At 47.4% G+C, this 22,874-nt stretch overlaps 1 protein-coding gene across 9 annotated transcripts in view; it reads left to right on the forward strand.

Annotated features, from left to right (window-relative positions):
- LOC135507016 (GRB2-associated-binding protein 1-like) overlaps window positions 1-22,874 on the forward strand; it is a 73,605-nt gene that overhangs the window by 39,725 nt on the left and 11,006 nt on the right. For 7 of the 9 annotated variants that reach the window (XM_064926506.1, XM_064926503.1, XM_064926505.1 and 4 more), the window contains exons 3-8: window positions 10,114-10,242; window positions 10,543-10,708; window positions 14,593-14,809; window positions 15,722-16,392; window positions 18,866-18,960; window positions 19,182-19,527. In XM_064926506.1, coding sequence (XP_064782578.1) covers window positions 10,114-10,242; window positions 10,543-10,708; window positions 14,593-14,809; window positions 15,722-16,392; window positions 18,866-18,960; window positions 19,182-19,527 — 1,624 coding nt within the window. The remainder of the gene's footprint in view (window positions 1-10,113; window positions 10,243-10,542; window positions 10,709-14,592; window positions 14,810-15,721; window positions 16,393-18,865; window positions 18,961-19,181; window positions 19,528-22,874) is intronic. The other 2 variants (XM_064926500.1, XM_064926502.1) reach the window with 1 other exon arrangement.

Raw genomic sequence — 22,874 nt, forward strand, 5'->3', positions numbered from 1 at the left:
TTCTGTTTCCTAGAGATGAACGTACTTTGGTGTGAAAAGTGCAAATCAACCCCAGAACAATAACAAAGTACCTTATGAAGATGCTGGAGGAATCGGGTAATAAAGTATCTATATCCACAGTAAAAAAGTCCTATATCGACATAACCTGAAAGGCCGCTCAGCAAGGAAAAAGCCACTGCTCCAAACCGCCATAAAAAGGCCAGACTATTACGGGGGGGTTCTTCGGCTTGCAAGGGGGAGGCTTGCAAGCCCAAGAACTCTATCCCAACCGTGAACCACGGGAGTGGCAGCATCCTGCTGTGGGGGTGCTTTGCTGCTCTTCACAAAATAGATGGCTTCATGAGGACGGAAAATTACGTGGATATATTGAAGCAACATCTCAAGACATCAGTCAGGAAGTTAAAGCTTGGCCACAAATGGGTCTTCCAAATGGACAATGACCCCAAGCATACTTCCAAAGTTGTGGCAAAATGGCATAAGGACGACAAAGTCAAGGTATTGGAGTGGCCATCACAAAGCCCTGACTTCAATCCTATAGAAAATTTGTGGGCAGAACTGAAAAAAACATGTGCAAGCAAGGAGGCCTACCAGCCAACACCAGCTCTGTCAGGAGGAATGGGCCAAAGTTCACCCAACTTATTGTGGGAAGCTTGTGGAAGGCTACCTGACACGTTTGATCCAAGTTAAACAATTTAAAGGCAATGCTACACTCAATTAGTATTTGGTATGTAAACTTCTGACCCACTGGGAATGTGATGAAAGAAATAAAAGATGAAATCAATCATAATCTCTACTATTCTGACTTTTTATGTTCTTAAAATAAAGTGGTGATCCTAAGACAGGGAATTTTTACTAGGATTAAATGTCAGGAATTGTGAAAAAGTGACTTTAAATGTATTTGGCTAAGGTGTATGTAAACTTCCCCCATCAACTGTACCTCTCTGGGTTGGGTCTCTGCCTGGTCTTTTCCCCTTGGACTACTGACTGCTCATTGTTTCTTTATGGCTTAGTCCATAAATCTCATATGGCTGTAGTCCATATGAGAAGGGTTTGGTCGTACGTCACCTCCACGTGACCTAGTCTGGAAGAAAAGCAGTCACTGTCTGCAGACTCGCCGGCCTGAAAATATGTAACCCCGTTCTTTGTTAGTGTCACCAAGCCATCTTGTTATTTGTTATGGCATCATCGATACCCTGACCTCTTCTCCCCTCTCCACTCCTTTCCTCTCCCTCCCTCCTCCTCCATGCTCACTCCCGTCTCCTCTCTGGTTCTGTCCTGTCTCTCTCGGGTTCTTTCCCCCTCTCTCTCCCCTCTCTGTCTCTCTCTCTCTCTGGGCTTGGAGAGAAGCTGTTTTCAGAGGAACAAACGGAGAGGCTGTTCCCAGCCGGGGATGAGTCAGTGCAGCTGGAGCTGCAGGTCACACGCCCCCGGCGCCCTCTCTCTCACTCTCTCTCCATCCCACCTCCCGCCAAGATTGCTTTTGCTGGGCCCAGCGCTAAATGCTAACACACCCAAATTCACTGAGGGAGCTATGCTAGGCTTATACTGCTAACAACCACACCAGTCACTGAGGAAGCTAGGCTATTATAATGCTAAAAACATGTGCAAAGTGAGTTGTGCCAATGCTATGCTACAAATGCATAATCGCTGTTAGCCCCATGCTTTTGCTAATACCAAACATAGAAAAACAGAGTAAATCTATTGCATTCCACAGTTTGATTTTAAGCAGAGAGTTCTACGCTAATGCTAACAACAATCTGAGTAAGGGATAGTTCCAGAGTAATACTGACTACTGACTCAGTCATGGGAGCAAAAGGGTTCAGGACACTATCATCCAGACGTTTCCTTTCATAAAACAGCAGACTTTAATACGCTACTCTTTTGTCAGTCTCTCCCTTTGAAACTCTTAAGAGAAAAGATGGTTTACAATTGTATCATTATTCAGGTCAAGACCGTAAAACAATCTGACCTCACCTCACCCCTTACTAAGCACACACAATGGCCGAAAGAAGAAAGGGGCACTGAGAGAAAGGGATATTTCGTGAGGCACCTGCTGTCTTGAGTGTAGGAGAGAGACAGTAAAAACATAGCTGCTCCATCCATTTAAAGTTAACATATGCTCTTGTTTTGAACCAGGGGAAGGGATAGAGAGGGAGAGAACACTGGACCAGAGGGGTAATGGTTGACCATTGCTTAACCCATTAGCCCGGCCGCTCAGACATAATAGCCTCAGAGGGAACCACAGGGCGTGTGCCTTTAGACCTCATGCAGTTTCCACCTCCCGGAGTATCGTCCTGGACGAGGCAGTATGACCTATTCTGGCGCTTGGAGCACTGGGAAGTGGGAAGGAAGGGAATCCCAATCCATCTGGTAATTACTAGATTGGGGAAATGAGGAAAGTGGCTTTTGATGAGGTTGGTTAGGGTTTACCATAGTGTCAATAGTGAGTGACATCACTCCCCTGCAGAAACTCTCAGCCATTACGATGCATTTACTTTGAGGCAATGGCAACGTTTTCAGCGGTCAATTGCCTTTGTAGATTGCAACCTTGTTTCCTTAAAACAGTAATTATCTACTTTTTATGTGACTTGTATGTACTCACTACAGTAAGTCGCTCTGTAAGAGTGTCTGCTAAATGTCAAAAACATTTAAGAGAATGTAAACTTGGCCTTGATTTTAGTTTTCATATTGTACCTACCCACATGCTTTCACTTGTCACTAGGCAGCATAGGCCTGCAGTGTTAAATATAATGAGGTGAGAGGTGGTTGTTGTCAGCGAAGGTGACTGTCTGACTGTGTTGTCGTTAGGCAGACTGCTGCAGCTGATAGACACTGTAACCCTGTGTTGGTGGCAGCGCCAGCAGCACGAGGGGTGGTGGCCCGGGACTCTGCCCTGACATGTTTGACACACACTGAACACAAGCCAGCGTGCCTGGCTTCGTCTTTCCTCTCAAAGGTAGCAGCTGTGTGTGTTTATATATGTAGTTGGGACAGCTGGGCTCTGTATAGGAATTTGTGACCAAACAGCCCCAGTAACCTCTGTAATCAGTTATGTAACCCAGTCAGTCAGTGGGTTATGATTCGTCTCGTGGTGTTGTTACGTTGGTTCGCTACACTTACCAAGACCGATTAAACCCTTCAAGTTAATTTCCTGGTTTACTGTAGTGCATATCCGATTCCATTGCCAAGTTTGTTTTCGCTCTTCTTTGTGTGTATCACTTGGCTCATGCCTGGGTGAGTCAGTTGATTTACTAGGCCAATCTGTGGTACTCCTTGTTGAGGTGCTGACATCGTAACACACCCCCTGAACCATTCACCACCCCACCTGGCTCAATGTGGGAATAGCTGTTCAATGTGCAGGTAGGCCCTTTATGAAGAGGCAACCAAGCTAAAGCTGGACTTTAACAGCTATATAATAGACTGCCAATTTCCCCCGCAAAACTAGCACCATGGCTAAATCCCTGACCAACCAAACACTGTCAGTTTCCACTATTACGACCAATGCAAGAGCTTATGGTTAGCAGTGGCTATGTGGTCAGTGGCTCCTGTTGTCGTTCCAAACGGACTGGACTCCGCTGTTCCGGCTCGTTGAGTCTGACGGTCCAGCAGGACACACGCTGTGCCACATTAGCCCTCGTTGGCACACGAGCCAGGGCCCATGTCACACTTACAAATGACTTCAGCGTCACCTTTCGCCTGCTTGTCAGTCGCTGGCGCTGGTATCCTAGGAACAACACTGTCCTAATTGACGGTTCTCTTTTGCTCCAAATGCTACTGTGGCAGGCATCCCAAAAAGCCCAACGCCTGCCTTGCTTAAAGTTGAACTATTTGTTTGAAACAATAAAGCATCCACCTGCTTCTTTTTGTTAAGGAATGGACCTAAAGAAATAGAACCAGTCTCATTCATAGACCGAGCTATGGATGCAAGGACAGACCATCCATGATATCAAAATGATAGTTTTAACCATGTTTTGAGGCTATACCGTGTTTGTTTACATTTACCTAATTAATAAACATTGGAGTAAAACAAGCTGATATTTTGGGTGCTGATGGGTTATGACAGTGGAACTAAGTTAATAGGTATATATCATTAATTTATACGACCAAAAATGATTGTAGCCCATTTAAGGATTCTAGCTTTAACGCTCAAGCCATCAGATATGTAGAGTATATGGATGTGCTTAAGTGTGCCATTTATCTACCCTGGAGGACCATCCCTAGCCATCTGTGCTCTTCAGGTGCATTAGCTACCTTTTTCAATTGCAATAGAATTAGCCCCCAAGTGCAGGAAGAAGCTACTATGTAGTTAGCAATGATAAAGAATATATTGAATATCATGTTGCTGGGCCCATATTCACATAGTTTCTCAAAGTAGGAACGCTGATCGAGGATCCAGGTCTGGCCTGTCAATGTAATCATATTCATTAGGATCTATCTAAAAGGTGAAACTGATCCTAGATCGGCAGCAGTCCTACTCCAAGGCGCTGCCGTTTCACGGTTGTTAAACACCAGCCAGCTCCTCCAGCTGTCTGGCCTCATTTCTAGCTACAGTACCGGAGCTTGTCATTAATCACTGTCCTCAATGGCGGCATAATGTCCCATTCTTCTCGTCTCTTCCCCTTCCAGAACATTCTTTGATTAGGATTATAGCCCGGTGGAACTCCCCAACCAGCTGGTGCGCTTATCCTTCTGGAATGTTCACTGTCACTATTGCATCATTTGGTTGTTTATTATGAGTCCAACTGTGGCACAACTATGTAATAGACGTTAGTTAGTATGTTAGAACTGTCGAGGGCGGTTGCACAGAGATTAAGCCCATGCCTGGACTACTTTAAAAGCTTTCAAAGAAGATTCTCCATTATAAACACTAAGTACAGGAGTGGTTTTAATCTGGGTCTGTGTTTATCACTATAATAAACCAGACGCTAGGCTACATCATGATGTACGATGGATTGGTATTGTTTGGTTTTAATCTGGGTCTGTGTTTATCACTATAATAAACCAGACGCTAGGCTACATCATGATGTATGATGGGTTGGTATTGTTTGGTTTTAATCTGGGTCTGTGTTTATCACTATAATAAACCAGACGCTAGGCTACATCATGATGTACGATGGGTTGGTATTGTTTGGTTTTAATCTGGGTCTGTGTTTATCACTATAATAAACCAGACGCTAGGCTACATCATGCTGTACGATGGATTGGTATTGTTTTGGTTTTAATCTGGGTCTGTGTTTATCACTATAATAAACCAGACGCTAGGCTACATCATGCTGTACGATGGATTGGTATTGTTTGGTTTTAATCTGGGTCTGTGTTTATCACTATAATAAACCAGACGCTAGGCTACATCATGCTGTACGATGGATTGGTATTGTTTGGTTTTAATCTGGGTTTGTGTTTATCACTAATAAACCAGACGCTAGGCTACATCATGATGTATGATGGGTTGGTATTGTTGCCAACTTCCCAGTATGTCAGTGTTGGTACAGTAATCAAATCAAAGTGTATTGGTCGCGCACACAGTTTAGCTGATGTAGCGGATGTTACTAGCTCCTAACAATGCAGTAAAATGTTATAGTAAACAATCTTCTTTTTTTTTTTCTTTTTTTTTTTTTTACTCTGGAAATCAAGACATATCAGCACGTATCCAATTAACAGCCAAATAGCACTGACAGTAATCCAAATTCAATCTATACGTATGTACACTGCATGAATTTACACAAGATATACTACATCATATGTACAGCAGTAGATATTTCAAGACTCCAGTATATAAATACATATGTATGGGCAGACGATTGGGTAGTTGGGAATCTCTAAAACTCTGGGCCACTTGTGGCCCCTATCTATCAGGCAGAAGGTTGTGACTGGAGCCCTGGAGCTCCAGATATTCCAGGGGGCAGCTTGATAAAGTCAAGCCCAACAAAGGCCACTGTTCTCTGGATAGGAGGGCAGGGCTGAGGGCAGGACCAAGGCCATAGCCAGGAATGTGGCGGTTGAGGGCCCCGTGCCCCACCCACTGTTACCCCCGTCTGTCCCTGTCACTCTGATTCACTCCCCACACCCCATAACCAGTCTTCAATTGGGGGGAAACCCCCAATGTGGTAAAGTGCTTCAAGTATATTGTATTAGCTTTCTCTCTCCCGCTTATCTTCTTTCTCAGTCACTCTTGTCTTCTTCCTCCTTTACCTCTCTTCTCTCTATACTGTTCATCCATCTCCCTCTCAGACACTCCATCTCTCTCCCCTTCTCCCCCCTCTCCTCTCTGTCTTTGTCTCTGGGTCAGTGGGGCCCTGATGGCAACAGTGTGACTGCACTCGGATGGCATTCCCCCATCCAGCCCTCCCGGTTGTCCCCTCAATGGTGTCTCTGTCTGGCTGGAGGCTGGAGCGGGCACAGGGGTCTCTTCCTGCATCACACCCTATCAGAGGGCAGGGGAGGGCGCTTGGGGAGGGGGGGGACAGCTGCTGCACCAGGGGCTCCTCCTGTCTCGTCCCACCCAGTCCCACTCCACTCCCCCAGTGAAGAGTCAACACACACTTGGTTACTACTTCGATTGTTTGGTTGGTTGTATGTAAGGACTGATTTGTGATCAGTTGAGATCTACTCTATCGTCTTGGGCTTTGTGAAGTAGAACAAACTGGATTAGCTGTGTTCTGTGATCAGTAACGACTGCTCTCGGATCAGTTTAGGGACTATTGGGTTATTGACTTCTGTGCCTCATTGACTACAATGGAGAAGAGGACAGTAACAAGGGTTCAGCACTGCTAGAGTCTTCATTGCCACTGCTGGCCTTTTCAGGATCGATAGCACACGGTAGGTCTGTGCTGGCCTGGTTCCAGATCTGTTTGTGCTGTCTTGCCGTCTCTTATGGTAATTGTCACAAGGGCCATAAGGGTTGGCATGACCACACAAACTGATCTGGAACCAGGCTAGGTCTGTGGACAGTTACTGTCTAACAGTGCTGCTATTCAGCTACTGTGTGCATCACTCACTGTCATGTGTGGTTGTTGTAAAGAGCTTTTTGGCCTGTTTTCCACTGACAATAGAAAGTATGTGTCAGCGAGATGCCATTGGCTGTCTGGCTGGAGACACCAATGGCATTTCTGGTTGAGTGCAGTTTCACTGGATAGGAACCTGGCAGGGGTTTACAGGGACCAGGTTAGCTAAGTGTTAACTAGAGTAGAGGTGTGCTGAATGGAATGGCCACATGGGGTGTGTGGGTCAGTGGAGAGAGAGCTTTTGAGTGATTCTCATTGCTCATATTTTCCCTCAGCTCTTCATCCCTGACCATTTCCCTCCCACCCCTACACACGGTCTGCTACCATGCTAATATGGGAAAAGCACCCCTTAATCAAGTACTCTGTATTGAAGTTGCAGTGAAGCACCACTCAAACAAGCCTTCTTCAACAAGCTCTTAACCAGCACCATTGAAACTAGTCAGACCAACTGTTACTATGGACAGCAGCAGAGTGGCAGGTAGCCTAGTGGCTAAGAGCGTTGGGCTTGTAACTGAAAGGTCTCTGGTTCGAATCCCCAAGCCAACTAGGTGAAAAATCTGTCGACGTGCCCTTGAGGTAAGGCACTTAACCCTAATTTCTCTGGATAAGAGCGTCTGTCAAATGTCCCCATGTCTGTTTAAACCAGGGTCGTTTTCATTAGACACCAAACGGTAGAAAAAGTACTGAAACGGGAAGGAACTACCTGAGCTTGTCCAATAAGAAATGCTTAGCAAAAAATGAACACGACCCAGGCCTGGCCTAACCTCTCGCTCTTTCTCTCCCCCCAGTGTAACCTCACCCCATGGCCCTGTCTGTGTCCCTACAGGGTAACCTGAGCCCAGAGTGCTTTGTCATGTACCAGAGAGAGGTCGCCCTCTTTTCTCTGACCGCAACAGAGCAGCACAACAACAACATGCTAATGTGTGCTGCTTGGGTTAGGTTAGGCTGCAGTTCATGATGGACAGGACCAGTTCTACACAGACAGAGTTTATTGCTCTGTGTATTGATATCTAGAGGCTGTTTTTGGTTGTTCTTGTTTTATGGTTGAGTAAACAGTGAATATTAAATGTTGATATTTTAGGGCGGAGCATACTGTGTGGGAGCGGGGCGGGGTCAAGCAGACCTCTTGAACCCTGCGCCGGCATGTTTACTTCATGACTGTAAGGAGTGTTAGGGTTTTTGCAGGGTTGTGCCATGAATGTAGGTCTATTAGAATTTCAAAGGGTGTGTGTGTGTATGAACGTGTTTCTCTCTGTGTGTGTGTGTGTGTGTGTGTGTGTGTGTGTGTGTGTGTGTGTGCGTGCCCGCGCGCCCATGTAAAGTTCCTCCTTCAGCCAGCCTGTTTATTTCTCCAGGGTCAGCTCTCCTGTTGACAGAGTAGGACAGCAGGACGATGCCTCTTCCTACCCGGAGTTCTCTCTCCTCTCCTCCTGGCTGTTCGTCCCTACCCGGAACTTGGCCCGCTAACAAAGGGAACTCTGTGGATGGAAAAAGAATTGAAGGGAGGGTGAAAAAAAACACAGCATTGTTAATCCGGTTAAAATCTTAACCAGAAAAAACAACAACAAAGCTTTTAGTTTGCATTCCTCACAGGCCGTTGCTGGCTGTGCTCGGGTGAGGCCAGGGCTCTGATCTCCAAGGGGAGTTGTTTTTCTACTGGTTTGGTTTCCCCTCCTTGTTTGAAATTCCATGAATAGCTTTTGTGTTCTGTTATGTCATCTTTTGTATCCAATTTCACTGTTCAATATTCAATAGCTCTATCAAGTGTCCATTGATAGGCAGTCTATTTTGCTCAACAATATTGCTCAACCTGAATCGGATTGATTAAGCACAATTAGAGCTGCAATCCGGGAATGAATCCTTCCAAAAAACTCAAGTTTAGCATAAGTGACTCAGCGAATCAGAGTTGGTGGCTCATAGCAATTAGCCACAGTTTGTTTTCATCATGTGCTTTTTAGCCCTGCTTATCCTTGAGTTAGCTTCTCCTAGTTCAGTGAGCAGGTTTCATTGAACAAATTAACAATCTTATACATTTAAGCTACACAGTTTAGACATCTAGATGGGCCGGGCCTCATTTGTAAAAAAATAAAAGCATTAGAGAGCAGACTCCTGTTTAGGCATCTCACTTGGTTCTGTCTCGTTCCCTCCTCTGACTGACTTTCGGATGGTAGTGCCTGACAGTCACTGACACCCGGTGTTTATTCTTAGTGCCTTTGTGCAACTAAAACTAAACCATTCCACATTGTCAACCCTATCCATCCCACAGTCTTAAGTCTGCCATAGAAATAGAATGGGTTTCTATTTAGATAGTTTTCCTGTGTTTAAACCCTAGCTGCCTTGGAAGCACTGTGGCTGTGTACCAAATGGAACCCTATAGGCCCTAGTTAAAAGTTTGGCACTATATAGGGTGCCATTTTGAATGGGACCTGTGTCTCATAGACAGAGGACAAATCCTATTGTAAAATCCTAATTGCCTGTGGCCCTTTTTAGAGTGGTTGGTTGTGTTCTTCCACAGTCGGGCTACTAGACCTAACCAGACCAAACTATGTCTGTCTGTAGTGACTGTGGGCCCTGGGTGTTCCAGACACATAGTTCTGGCTTGTCTGTCCTAGTGGGGCTCAGAGGAGAGAGATAGAGAGGCTGTAGAGGGATGGATTGGGATATAAGAAGAGGGGGAGAGTGGGTGAATTTTGAACACAGGCCTGTCCTTGTGTGGCTTACAGGACCAGAGGAGAGAGCGACAGGGAGGGTTAGAGAGAAGCACAGAGGCCAGGGCGGAAAAACAAAGCCCCTGTCCAGCCTTTGGTCAGCCAGGAATGGAGCCGTATGAGCGAACACAGTGACCTTTCTCTCTCTGTCCCTCTTTCTCTCTCTGTCCCTCTTTCTCTCTCTGTCCCTCTTTCTCTCTCTCTCGCTCTTGTCTGAGCCCCTGAGCCACTCTAGGACAAGGCCATGCCCAAAAATATGGGTTGTTGTGAAGTCTTCAGGGGTTTTTTAAGCTTTTCAAGTGGGGGTAGGGGAGAGTTTATGGGTGTACTGTGGGATTTTTAAGGAAGGGATGATATGTGAACAGATAATCAACATTAAAATGTCTCCCGTCTCTCTGCAGGCATGGAAGAAGCGGTGGTTTGTTCTCCGCAGCGGCCGTCTCTCGGGCGACCCAGACGTGCTGGAGTACTACAAGAATGATCACGCCAAGAAGCCCATCCGCGTGATCGACCTCAACCTGTGTGAACAGGTGAAACACAACTTGTGCTACGGCTGATTAGGGCCCAGAGTTTGTTACTCTGGACCCGAGTTATGTAATACGTTTTTTGTCAGGTCATGTGATCAGGGAAAACTAATGGTCCTGGTAATGCTACAGTACCACTAGCTAATACTGCTAAAAGGCAGTTATAACAGTTATGACATTGACAGTGGCCCATAGCTGCTGAGGCAACAACGGATATTGCTACCCCTATTGTTTGTAATGCTACGTGCTAATGCTAAGCCCTATTGTTACGTGGTTGGTAATGCTACAGCTACATCCCCCCCACAGGTGGACGCAGGGCTCACGTTCAACAAGAAGGACCTGGAGCACAGCTTCATCTTCGACATCAAGACCATCGACCGCGTCTTCTACCTGGTGGCCGACACGGAGGACGACATGAACAAGTGGGTCCGCTATATCTGTGACATCTGCGGCTTCAACCCCACGGACGACGGTAATGATGCGCCACACATCCCTGCGCAGGCACGCACACGAGAGGAACTCTGAGATGTGTCTATACAATGAGAAAAGAGAGAAAGGCAGAAATGCAACAGAACAGTGATATGCATGAGGAAACGGTAGACTTTCCCCACACGTATTATTCTCACATAAGGATCATATCCTGGTGTAGTGTAGGTTTGGACACTGTGTGCCAAGGGGCCTTTGTTTCCAGCACAGGCTTAATGAGGCCTAATGAGCCGTGTCTTCAGGTGGGTTCACGTTACCACATGTTTCCCTGTACTGTAAAATTAAAGCATTGTGTGCGCCCCCCCCAAGCTGAGCCCCACTGCCACTTTCTCTCCTTCTCTACCTTTATTGTTCTCCCTTTCTCAGTTGCTCTCATTTGTTTTCTCTCGCGGTCTTTCTGTCACTCATTTGTTCTCCCTCTCATTTGTTCTCTCACATTCGTTACTTCGTTCGCACGCGTGCTTACTCAGGGAGAAGCGAGTGAGTGGGGCCCACCAAACCGGATTTGTGGTTTATTTAGAGCTCCTCTGTCTACGTCCATTCCCACCGTCATCAGTGGGGGCCACATGCAGGTGCCTCTGGACCTGACATGGGAGGTACTGTCGAGTTCAGGGCCTAAAATTACCTCCATTTTTTTTAAATGGAGAAATCTATCAGCCAGTCAAAACAGATGAGCATGCTTTGTAATGTTTCTAAAACAATACATTTATTACTAGTAAGAAGTAATGTGGTAAATTAATTACATTTTGAACCAAAATGTCACAGATGAGACAATGTTCACCTGTCCCTTTAAGAGCATGGGGTTACCATGGTAACACAACTTTATTCTTCATGTTTGTGCCTGTGAGATTGAGTCTGACTAGTAGAAGAGTTGTCTTGTCCTCTCTTGCTGTTGAAACTCAAACATAGAAAAACAACCTAGCTTGTGAACAAAACAATGTAAATGGCCAAGAAACACAAGGACAAAGTCTCACATCAGTAGACATTTTTCTGTAAATTAGACCAACGTTTATGCCTGTGCCTAGCACTTCTAAAAATGAATCTTTCACTCTTCAGTTGCGCACAGCCTCCAGGCCAGGCAGTGTTGCAGCAGAGGTGGTATAGGCTATATATGATTCATAGTTCTTTGACTTTGTGTGATTCATTTACCAGCTATGAAACAAAACCAATTCCAAAATCTACCTGCATTTTGCAACTGGTGCGTGTTAATTTTAGGCTGTGGTTGAGTTGCAGAAATGGACCCTATAATCTAAACTCACTATTGTAATGCATGTGGGTTTAATCAGAATGTTAGGGGACCATTTTAGAGGCCCTAGTCAAGGAGAAATGTCCTGGACTTTGATATCAGCCGCACACACTGACAACGGGGAGACCATGTATCCAACAAGGTCAGCTTCACTCCTTCCTCTGTGTTGTGGCTGTATCCTACCCTCCCTGCTCTAGTGTAACTTCAACCACAACCTATCACTTATCTACGGGGCCATTTTGGAATGTTGAGTTTATGGTTTCAAGCAGCAAGTTTGTCTTAATACCCATGCAGACTTCTGTGGTCGAGCGGCGTGGCTCTCATATTGCCTTGGCTACTGCTCTCTGTGCCTCGCGAAGTCTCGTTCGCTGATCACACAGCACAAACAAAGAGGGGACAGTTCAGCCCACTCCCGCGCCCAGGCGAAGGTGCACCGTGGCAGGGGAAATGTCAGCGAGTGGAGGAGGCTGGAGCAGCAGGGCTGTAGCCCAGCGGTGTGGGAGGGGGAGATTAAGGAGGAAAGGGATTTTCCTGCTGCCTGGGTGAATCAGCACATAAGACAGACAAACAAGGGGATGGAGAGAGTGAGTGATGGTGTATAAAGCAGTATAGTAGTGAGAGTAGGAGGGGAGAGAACTGAAGAGGGGAATGGGGAGAAGAGGCTGAGAGATGAAGGGATGCAATGTATAGGGAGTGATTGAGGGAGAGAAGGAGAATGCACAGGATAGAGCAGGAGAATAGTGACTGATTGGGGCGCGATTGAGCGAGAGGGTGTACAAGAGAACAGTGGAGGAGAGGAAGAGCGGGATGGGATGAGAGGGAGAGAGTAAAGATTCAGAGAGCAGCTGTCATCTCAGGGTGCGCATCCTTGAGCTTGAGCACTTAGGGAGCCACTCAAAGATGGTGTGCGTACACTGAGAAGTGTAGGTGGGGAGTAATGCAGGCAGAGAATAAGTTATGAATAGAGCCCAACCGCACAGTCGTCTCCACACAGACCTGCATGGAGAAGGACAAGGCAGAGAATACGTTATGAATAGAGCCCAACCGCACAGTTGTCTCCACACAGACCTACATGGAGAAGGACAAGGCAGAGAATACGTTATGAATAGAGCCCAACCGCACAGTCGTCTCCACACAGACCTACATGGAGAAGGACAAGGCAGAGAATACGTTATGAATAGAGCCCAACCGTCTCCACACAGACCTACATGGAGAAGGACAAGGCAGAGAATACGTTATGAATAGAGCCCACACACAGACCTACATGGAGAAGGACAAGGCAGAGAATACGTTATGAATAGAGCCCAACCGCACAGTCGTCTCCACACAGACCTACATGGAGAAGGACAAGGCAGAGAATACATGAATAGAGAAGGACAAGGAGAAGGACAAGGCAGAGAATACGTTATGAATAGAGCCCAACCGCACAGTCGTCTCCACACAGACCTACATGGAGAAGGACAAGGCAGAGAATACGTTATGAATAGAGCTCAACCGCACAGTCGTCTCCACACAGACCTGCATGGAGAAGGACAAGGCAGAGAATACGTTATGAATAGAGCTCAACCGCACAGTCGTCTCCACAAAGACCTGCATGGAGAAGGACAAGGCAGAGAATACGTTATGAATAGAGCCCAACCGCACAGTCGTCTCCACAAAGACCTGCATGGAGAAGGACAAGGCAGAGAATACGTTATGAATAGAGCCCAACCGCACAGTCGTCTCCACACAGACCTGCATGGAGAAGGACAAGGCAGAGAATGGACAAGTTATGAATAGAGCCCAACCGCACAGTCGTCTCCACACAGACCTGCATGGAGAAGGACAAGGCAGAGAATACGTTATGAATAGAGCCCAACCGCACAGTCGTCTCCACACAGACCTGCATGGAGAAGGACAAGGCAGAGAATACGTTATGAATAGAGCCCAACCGCACAGTCGTCTCCACACAGACCTGCATGGAGAAGGACAAGGCAGAGAATACGTTATGAATAGAGCCCAACCGCACAGTCGTCTCCACACAGACCTGCATGGAGAAGGACAAGGCAGAGACCTTGAGGAAATGCTGTCTGGCTGTGGTTGGGATTCAAAAGGCAAAACAGATTTGGATAAAAATACAGCTGAGTATTAATGTTGTGAAGAACATTGGCAGATAAAATAGCTGTAGGAAGGAAGGAAGCATTTGGGTTTATTTTCCTCAGTAGATTCCATCAAACTGTAATATACACGTAATGCTACATTTTAATTTAATGGTTGTACTTCTCATGCGTAATCATTGATTGTGAAGATTTGAAAGTCTGTATTTGCGTGGTTCCCAGACGCATGCATGCCTGTGTATGTACAATGTGTCCTTCAAGTCTGACTCATCACCTGTTTTGTACTGGATGTTTTGTACTGATGTATCTTGCGGTGCTTTTATAGAACGTTATACTGTTTTCTGTACACAAACAAGTCAGAAATCTAACCATACAAACACCATAATATCACAACAGAACATGTACGTTTCGGAAATAACTGTTGTGCATGGCAGCATTCTCAACATTGTCCTAACTCCGGTGTACAATGCACATATGTTCTGACGGTCTCCCCTCTTCTCCCTCCCTCCCCCTCTTTCTTCCCCACAGAAGCGGCAAAGGCTGCCCACCAGGCGGCCAGCGGTGGCTCTGTGGTGGACATGCCCCCTCACCCTGGCCTGGGGGGTCCTCCGGCCATGCTGACCAACGTGCCCCCTCCCTACCAGCCGGTCAGCGTGCGCCACCTGGACTCTGAGTCCAGCCTGGACGAACCCCAGGACTACCTGTGGCTGGTCAACTGTGAGAGCAAGAAGCCAGAGCCCAACAGGTGGGTGTGGGGTTCATGATGTGACAGGGCAGCGCTGCCATCGGTACAGAGTGGAGAGGTGTTGTGACATTTCCCTCTGTGTTTCACTGACATCTCCATCTGTCTCCTGTTAGAATGTACTTTAGGTTTGTCACTCTCATTTAAATTTTTTTTATATTTTTTATACAAAGTATGGCGTCTTTAGCCCCCCCCTTCTCCCTCTCTTCCCGGTTACTTTCCTCTTTTGTGCTTTAGGTCTCTTGTACTGTCTGTATAGGTTGTCCATATTTCAGTGCCTCTTCTCTCTTGTTGATGTGGTTCTCCTCCTCCTCTCTGTGTGTGGTGGTGTAGCTCTGTGACTCCTCTCCCCCAGGAGTACCTCCTCCTGGAGGAGTGTGAGAGCAAAGGGGCTCCTTCGCCTCCCCAGGTTAATCAGTGAGTCTGGAGCAGCCTGTCTAGTGTGGAGTGACACACACACACTTGTGCACAAAGTCACACAGGTTCATAAACATGCACATATACATGTAGACACACACACACATTGTAAATACACACAAAACTAACCCAGCACTTACCTCTGGGATTGATGTGTTTGAGAAGTGATCATTAATCCAAAATGCAGCTCCTGGCTGTTCTCACAGGAAAATGAGGAATGATCCAGAATAGCTTAATATGTCAATAGACCTTTGGCAAAGGACAGTGCAGTGTTTGACCCTGCATGTTTTGAAATGATCCACAGGATGAAACATGGATCATTATACTGAACCTACAACTCAATACGATCTGCTCAACAACATATCCAGTGGGCCTCAATAGGAGTTATTGGTGGTTCTGTTGCTGTAACCCATATCACTAATCTATGTTGAAGTGTGTGTGGAATGTTCACACATCATTCAGCCTTCTGATTTTTATATATCTGTGCCGTTGCCATAGAGCCCACGCCGAGTGTTCCAAGTCAACCTCGTCAGAGACGGACCTAAACGACAACGTCCCCGCCCACCGCACGCCAACCTCCACTAGCTCCTCCTCTAAGCACGCCAACGGCTTCTTCTCATCTGTCCTGCCCCCTCACCCCTCCTCCGCCTCCTCCATCTATGACTCTCCGCCTTCCCGTGGAGGCGACCTCTCTTCCAGCCTCTACCACCTCCCCCGCTCCTACTCCCAGGACACTGTGCTCCTTCCCAAGTCGGCCTCCGCCTCCTCGCCCCCTGTCCCGGTCGAAGGCGACGCCCCAGAGCTCTACGTCTTCAACGCGCCCTCGCGGAAGCCCTCCATGGAGACTCAGATGAGGAACCTGTCGGTGAGCTACGACATTCCTCCCACACCAGGCAGTAACTGTACCTATCAGGTGCCTCGAGGTCCAGTGAGTGGTGGGTCTGAGGGTGGGGATGGGATGCCTCCGCCCCGGCCCCCCAAGCCTTCCCTCAGCTCCCTGACCCCGGGGCACCCGCCGCCCCCCGCGGAGCGCTCGCCCACGGACACGTACTGCGTGCCGCGCTCCATGTCGGAGACGGACGGGAACTACTGCGTGCCCACCAGCGCCGGGAACAAGGCCCTGAGGAGCAACACCATCGGCACCATGGACTCATCACGCCTCAGGAAAGGTACGGCTCATTGATTGATCTTGATTCATTGTTCCTAATTTATTAGTCATGTCAAATAGATGAGATACATATATAATTGATCACGAGCATTCCATTTCACTCTCACTTTTTGCTAAGTGACAGGGTACCACATCCTTTCACTAATCATTAGGCTAAGTGATATTTGTGTGCATCATTATAAAGGCTAAATACGCTAGCTAGCAACGACAGGATGTTCATAAAGACACATGGCTGGTGTGTGCTGTTGTCAGCCAACACTATCATCTGCAGCGCAAAGCAAGTGTCTAATCCTCCAGGATAATTATCTTGACGCGACAGATGTGTTTTTGAATGGCTAATTACAAATACTTTTTCACAGCTGAAGACTGCCTTGCCTCCAAGGACATCTGGTGTAGCAGTATTAGTGGTGTTCGGTTACCATGCAGACAGACAACACGTACCTCAGTTTAGGAGAAAGCAGTTTGGTGCCTCAGTCCCAACCTCTATGTACATTTGATGCTCCCAACCCATTTGCTCTACTAGCAATAGAGAAACAACACTGCGGCCCCCCCAAGAAAATATAATATTTTTCTTGTTAATCTCTCTAGGCCAACATCCCACCTCCCACCTAGCCAACATCCAGTGAGATTGCAGAGCGCCAAATTCATATACAGAAATACTCATTATAGAAATTCAGAAAACAAAAAATATTTTACGTAGGTTTAAAGATGAACTTTTTGTGAATCCAACCACGGTGTCAGATTTGAAAAAAGCTTTACGGTGAAAGCATACCTTACGATTATTTGAGAACATTGCCCAGCAGACAAATCATTACAAACAGTAACCAGCCAAATGGTTACTGGTTGCACTCAGAAGACATTCATTTACTCAATAAATGTTCCTTTTGTTCGATAAAGTCTCTTTATATGCAAAAACCTCAGTTTTGTTTCTTCAGTAATCCACAGGCTCAAATGCAGACAAAACAGGCAAACAGAAAATTCAAATTGTGTCCGTAAAGTTCATAGAAACATGTCAAACGATGTTTGTATTCAACACTCAGGTTGTTTTTAGCCTAAATAATTGATAATATTTCAACCGGACAATAACGTTGCCAATATAAAAGGTAAACAAGAAAGGCACTCTCAGTCGCGAGCATGAAAAAGCGATGTGACACAGTAGGGTCCACTCATTCAGACTGCTCTTACTCCCTAATTTTTCAGAATACATTTACATTTAACATTTTACATTTAAGTCATTTGGCAGACGCTCTTATCCAGAGCGACTTACAAATTGGTGAATTCACCTTATGACATCACTTCTTGCTATTCATGAATTGTCGATAATTGTTGTAGCAAACAAAGATTGGAGATGCTGCATAAACTTTGTGCAGCTGGGGGAAGTGATTAGCGAGGCAATGTACGCAAATTCGAAATAATCGAAAGTGTTACATTTGCATAGCTACAATGTATCCGCTCTGTGGTAACGATCCAAAGCAAGACATGAATATGATCAAGCTCAGACTTACGTAACGTCTCAACTTTTTTTCTGGAGGAGATTTTCTTAACCAGCCGGAGCACACCACATCTCCCCCGCTCATCTTTCCTCCTTTCTTCCTCGCCGTCTGGATTACAAGCCTGAAACAATTTCTAAAGACTGTTGACATCTAGTGGAAAGCATAGGAACTGCAATTTGAGTCCGAAGTCGATGGATACTGTAATGGCATTGAATAGAAAACTACAAAACCATCAACAACAAAAACTACTTCCTGAATGGATTTTTCTCAGGTTTTTGCCTGCCAAATCAGTTCTGTTATACTCAGACACTATTTTAACAGTTTTGGAAACTTTAGTGTTTTCTATCCAAATCTACCAGTTATATGCATATCTTCTGGGCCCGAGTAGCAGGCAGTTTAATTTGGGCATGTTTTTCATCAAAAAATCCAAGTGCTGCCCCCTACCCTAGAGAAGTTAAAGGACAATCATTTACACAACCAAAAAAGCATTGGAGGTTAAAGTTCAAGATAAAACATTATGCCCAGCTACATCCGGTCCAAGTCTGTTCCTATCATTTAACATGCAACATGTCTGTTAAACTAACACACAGACATTTTGCAAATGTCCCGGGATTCCCCGTTTGTCTAGTCGTTTGTGTACCAGAGTAGGCTTTGCTTGCCTTGGCTTTAGAGTCTGGCGACCTTCCAAGTCGTATCATCCTGTTTGTCTGAACTCCTTCTGAAATCCATTAGTGTGAAGTTACACATGATGACCAGAGCAAGAACGGCAACTATAGTCCAGCTGCCTTAGGGCCGAGATGACAGACTTCACATATCCCTGTTCAACACTTACTGTGGTTCCAATGGTGCATTTGTATTCCCTTTTTATTTAGTATTTAACTCCATTTTGATTCATAATGCTGTAAGCCCTACCTAGACTACTATACTGTAGGTTATGTTGTGTTTACACTGGTTTTAAATGTTCTGTCATGTTTGTTGCAGATTTGGGCTCCCAGGACTGTTACGATATCCCTCGGACGTTTCTCTCTGACAAGAGCTGCTCGTTTGACTTCAACGAAAGCTTCAACAGCTACTTGGTCAGTCTTTACACGACATGCTCCTGAAATCAGTTTAAAACTATCAACGTGAAGGACCTCTCACATTGATACTGATCCTTCCAAGTATTGGACTGTTATGACTATGGAGTTTTGAAGTGTACTAAGGTGCAGATTAAGGGAAGCTTGCATCCTCTTACTACATTTCTTGTGTGTGTGTGTGTACGTGTTTTTGTCTTACGTCTGTCTATGCCCTCATGTAGCCTGCCTCTCTCTCTGCCCCCCCGCCCCTCCAGAAAAACAAAGGCATGATGCCAGTGGGCAGCCAGTCCATGGAGGAAGTTGACCAGAACTACGTACCCATGAGCGCCAACTCCCCATCCCACCACCGCTCCGGCAGCCTGTCGGGCTGTGAACCCATCATGGAACCCAACTATGTCCCCATGACCCCTGGCCCGGGCACCTTAGAGTTCTCCCTGGGCAAGCAGGTTCCCCCGCCGGCCCACATGGGGTTTCGCTCAAGCCCCAATACCCCACCCCGCAGACCCATGCTCATCAGCGATTGTCAGCCCCCACCTGTGGACCGCAACCTCAAACCGGACCGCAAAGGTGAGGGAGGAGAGGGGGGCAGGGTGGATGGCTGGGGGGTGAAGGGGTGTGGCTGTGAATGGGAATGGGGGTGTAAAGGGGTGTGTCTTTGAATGAGAGAGAATCTTGGTACGTTTGTCTTTATCTGCTGTTGCATCGACGTTTTCACAACTGCTCGTCTCTCCACATCCTGGCATTCAACTCTAACTCACGCACATTTACGTGTGCTGGCTCATGGTTATGAAAGGCAGATTACCATTGCATTATTTAGAATTATAAACTGGATGGTTCGAGCCCTGAATACAGATTGGCTAAAAGCCGTGGTATAACAGACCGTATACCACGGCAAAGGGCTCTATCCAGGCACACTCTGCATTGGGCAGTGCATACGAACAGCCCTTAGGTGCCCCAGAGGTGCCTTATTGCTTAAGTAGAACACTTCATAATGTGTCAATATACAATTCCTGTATGGCATCAGACAGGAGTGTGGATTGTTGTGGCTCACCCTTTGCTCCTCTCCTCCAATGTAGGCAGTGTCCTAGAACTATTTCCTCAATGTAGGCAGTGTCCTAGAACTATTTCCTCAATGTAGGCAGTGTCCTAGAACTCTTTCCTCAATGTAGGCAGTGTCCTAGACCTCTCTCCTCCATGTAGGCAGTGTCCTAGACCTCTCTCCTCCATGTAGGCAGTGTCCTAGACCTCTCTCCTCCATGTAGGCAGTGTCCTAGACCTCTCTCCTCCATGTAGGCAGTGTCCTAGACCTCTCTCCTCCATGTAGGCAGTGTCCTAGACCTCTCTCCTCCATGTAGGCAGTGTCCTAGACCTCTCTCCTCCATGTAGGCAGTGTCCTAGACCTCTCTCCTCCATGTAGGCAGTGTCCTAGACCTCTCTCCTCCATGTAGGCAGTGTCCTAGACCTCTCTCCTCCATGTAGGCAGTGTCCTAGACCTCTCTCCTCCATGTAGGCAGTGTCCTAGACCTCTCTCCTCAATGTAGGCAGTGTCCTAGACAAAGCCTCATCCACCCTCTCAGCCTTCTCTTTTAGTTTAGCCCACTAGCCTCTCCCGCTCACCTCATCCACCCTCTCAGCCTTCTCTTTTAGTTTAGCCCACTAGCCTCTCCCGCTCACCTCATCCACCCTCCTCTCAGCCTTCTCTTTTAGTTTAGCCCACTAGCCTCTCCCCCTCTCCATGTATCCACCCTGTCCTCAGCCTCTCTCCTCAATTTAGCCCAGTGCCTTCTCTTTTAGTTTAGCCCACTAGACCTCTCATCCACCCTCCTCTCAGCCTCAGTTTATGCCCACTAGGCAGTCATCCACCCTCCTCTCAGCCTTCAATTTTAGTTTAGCCCACTAGCCTCTCCCGCTCACCTCATCCACCCTCCTCTCAGCCTTCTCTTTTAGTTTAGCCCACTAGCCTCTCCCGCTCACCTCCCACCCTCACCTCATCCACCCATCCACCCTCCTCAGCCTTCTCTTTTAGTTTAGCCCACTAGCCTCTCCCGCTCACCTCATCCACCCTCCTCTCAGCCTTCTCTTTTAGTTTAGCCCACTAGCCTCTCCCGCTCACCTCATCCACCCTCCTCTCAGCCTTCTCTTTTAGTTTAGCCCACTAGCCTCTCCCGCTCACCTCATCCACCCTCCTCTCAGCCTTCTCTTTTAGTTTAGCCCACTAGCCTCTCCCGCTCACCTCATCCACCCTCCTCTCAGCCTTCTTTAGCCCACTTTCCCGCTCACCTCATCCACCCTCCTCTCAGCCTTTAGCCCACTAGCCTCTCCCGCTCACCTCATCCACCCTCCTCTCAGCCTTCTCTTTTAGTTTAGCCCACTAGCCTCTCCCGCTCACCTCATCCACCCTCCTCTCAGCCTTCTCTTTTAGTTTAGCCCACTAGCCTCTCCCGCTCACCTCATCCACCCTCCTCTCAGCCTTCTCTTTTAGTTTAGCCCACTAGCCTCTCCCGCTCACCTCATCCACCCTCCTCTCAGCCTTCTCTTTTAGTTTAGCCCACTAGCCTCTCCCGCTCACCTCATCCACCCTCCTCTCAGCCTTCTCTTTTAGTTTAGCCCACTAGCCTCTCCCGCTCACCTCATCCACCCTCCTCTCAGCCTTCTCTTTTAGTTTAGCCCACTAGCCTCTCCCGCATCCACCCTCACCTCATCCACCCATCCACCCTCCTCAGCCTTCTCTTTTAGTTTAGCCCACTAGCCTCTCCCGCTCACCTCATCCACCCTCCTCTCAGCCTTCTTTTAGTTTAGCTTTTAGTTTAGCCCACTAGCCTCTCCCGCTCACCTCATCCACCCTCCTCTCAGCCTTCTCTTTTAGTTTAGCCCACTAGCCTCTCCCGCTCACCTCATCCACCCTCCTCTCAGCCTTCTCTTTTAGTTTAGCCCACTAGCCTCTCCCGCTCACCTCATCCACCCTCTCAGCCTTCTCTTTTAGTTTAGCCCACTAGCCTCTCAGCCTTCTCTTTTAGTTTAGCCCACTAGCCTCTCCCGCTCACCTCATCCACCCTCCTCTCAGCCTTCTCTTTTAGTTTAGCCCACTAGCCTCTCCCGCTCACCTCATCCACCCTCCTCTCAGCCTTCTCTTTTAGTTTAGCCCACTAGCCTCTCCCGCTCACCTCATCCACCCTCCTCTCAGCCTTCTCTTTTAGTTTAGCCCACTAGCCTCTCCCGCTCACCTCATCCACCCTCCTCTCAGCCTTCTCTTTTAGTTTAGCCCACTAGCCTCTCCCGCTCACCTCATCCACCCTCCTCTCAGCCTTCTCTTTTAGTTTAGCCCACTAGCCTCTCCCGCTCACCTCATCCACCCTCCTCTCAGCCTTCTCTTTTAGTTTAGCCCACTAGCCTCTCCCGCTCACCTCATCCACCCTCCCCGCTCACCTCATCCACCCTCCTCTCAGCCTTCTCTTTTAGTTTAGCCCACTAGCCTCTCCCGCTCACCTCATCCACCCTCCTCTCAGCCTTCTCTTTTAGTTTAGCCCACTAGCCTCTCCCGCTCACCTCATCCACCCTCCTCTCAGCCTTCTCTTTTAGTTTAGCCCACTAGCCTCTCCCGCTCACCTCATCCACCCTCCTCTCAGCCTTCTCTTTTAGTTTAGCCCACTAGCCTCTCCCGCTCACCTCATCCACCCTCCTCTCAGCCTTCTCTTTTAGTTTAGCCCACTAGCCTCTCCCGCTCACCTCATCCACCCTCCTCTCAGCCTTCTCTTTTAGTTTAGCCCACTAGCCTCTCCCGCTCACCTCATCCACCCCTCCTCTCAGCCTTCTCTTTTCTCAGTTTAGCCCACTAGCCTCTCCCGCTCACCTCATCCACCCTCCTCTCAGCCTTCTCTTTTAGTTTAGCCCACTAGCCTCTCCCGCTCACCTCA

Source organism: Oncorhynchus masou, chromosome 20, assembly GCF_036934945.1.
Source record: "Oncorhynchus masou masou isolate Uvic2021 chromosome 20, UVic_Omas_1.1, whole genome shotgun sequence".
NCBI classification, from domain to species: domain Eukaryota; kingdom Metazoa; phylum Chordata; class Actinopteri; order Salmoniformes; family Salmonidae; genus Oncorhynchus; species Oncorhynchus masou.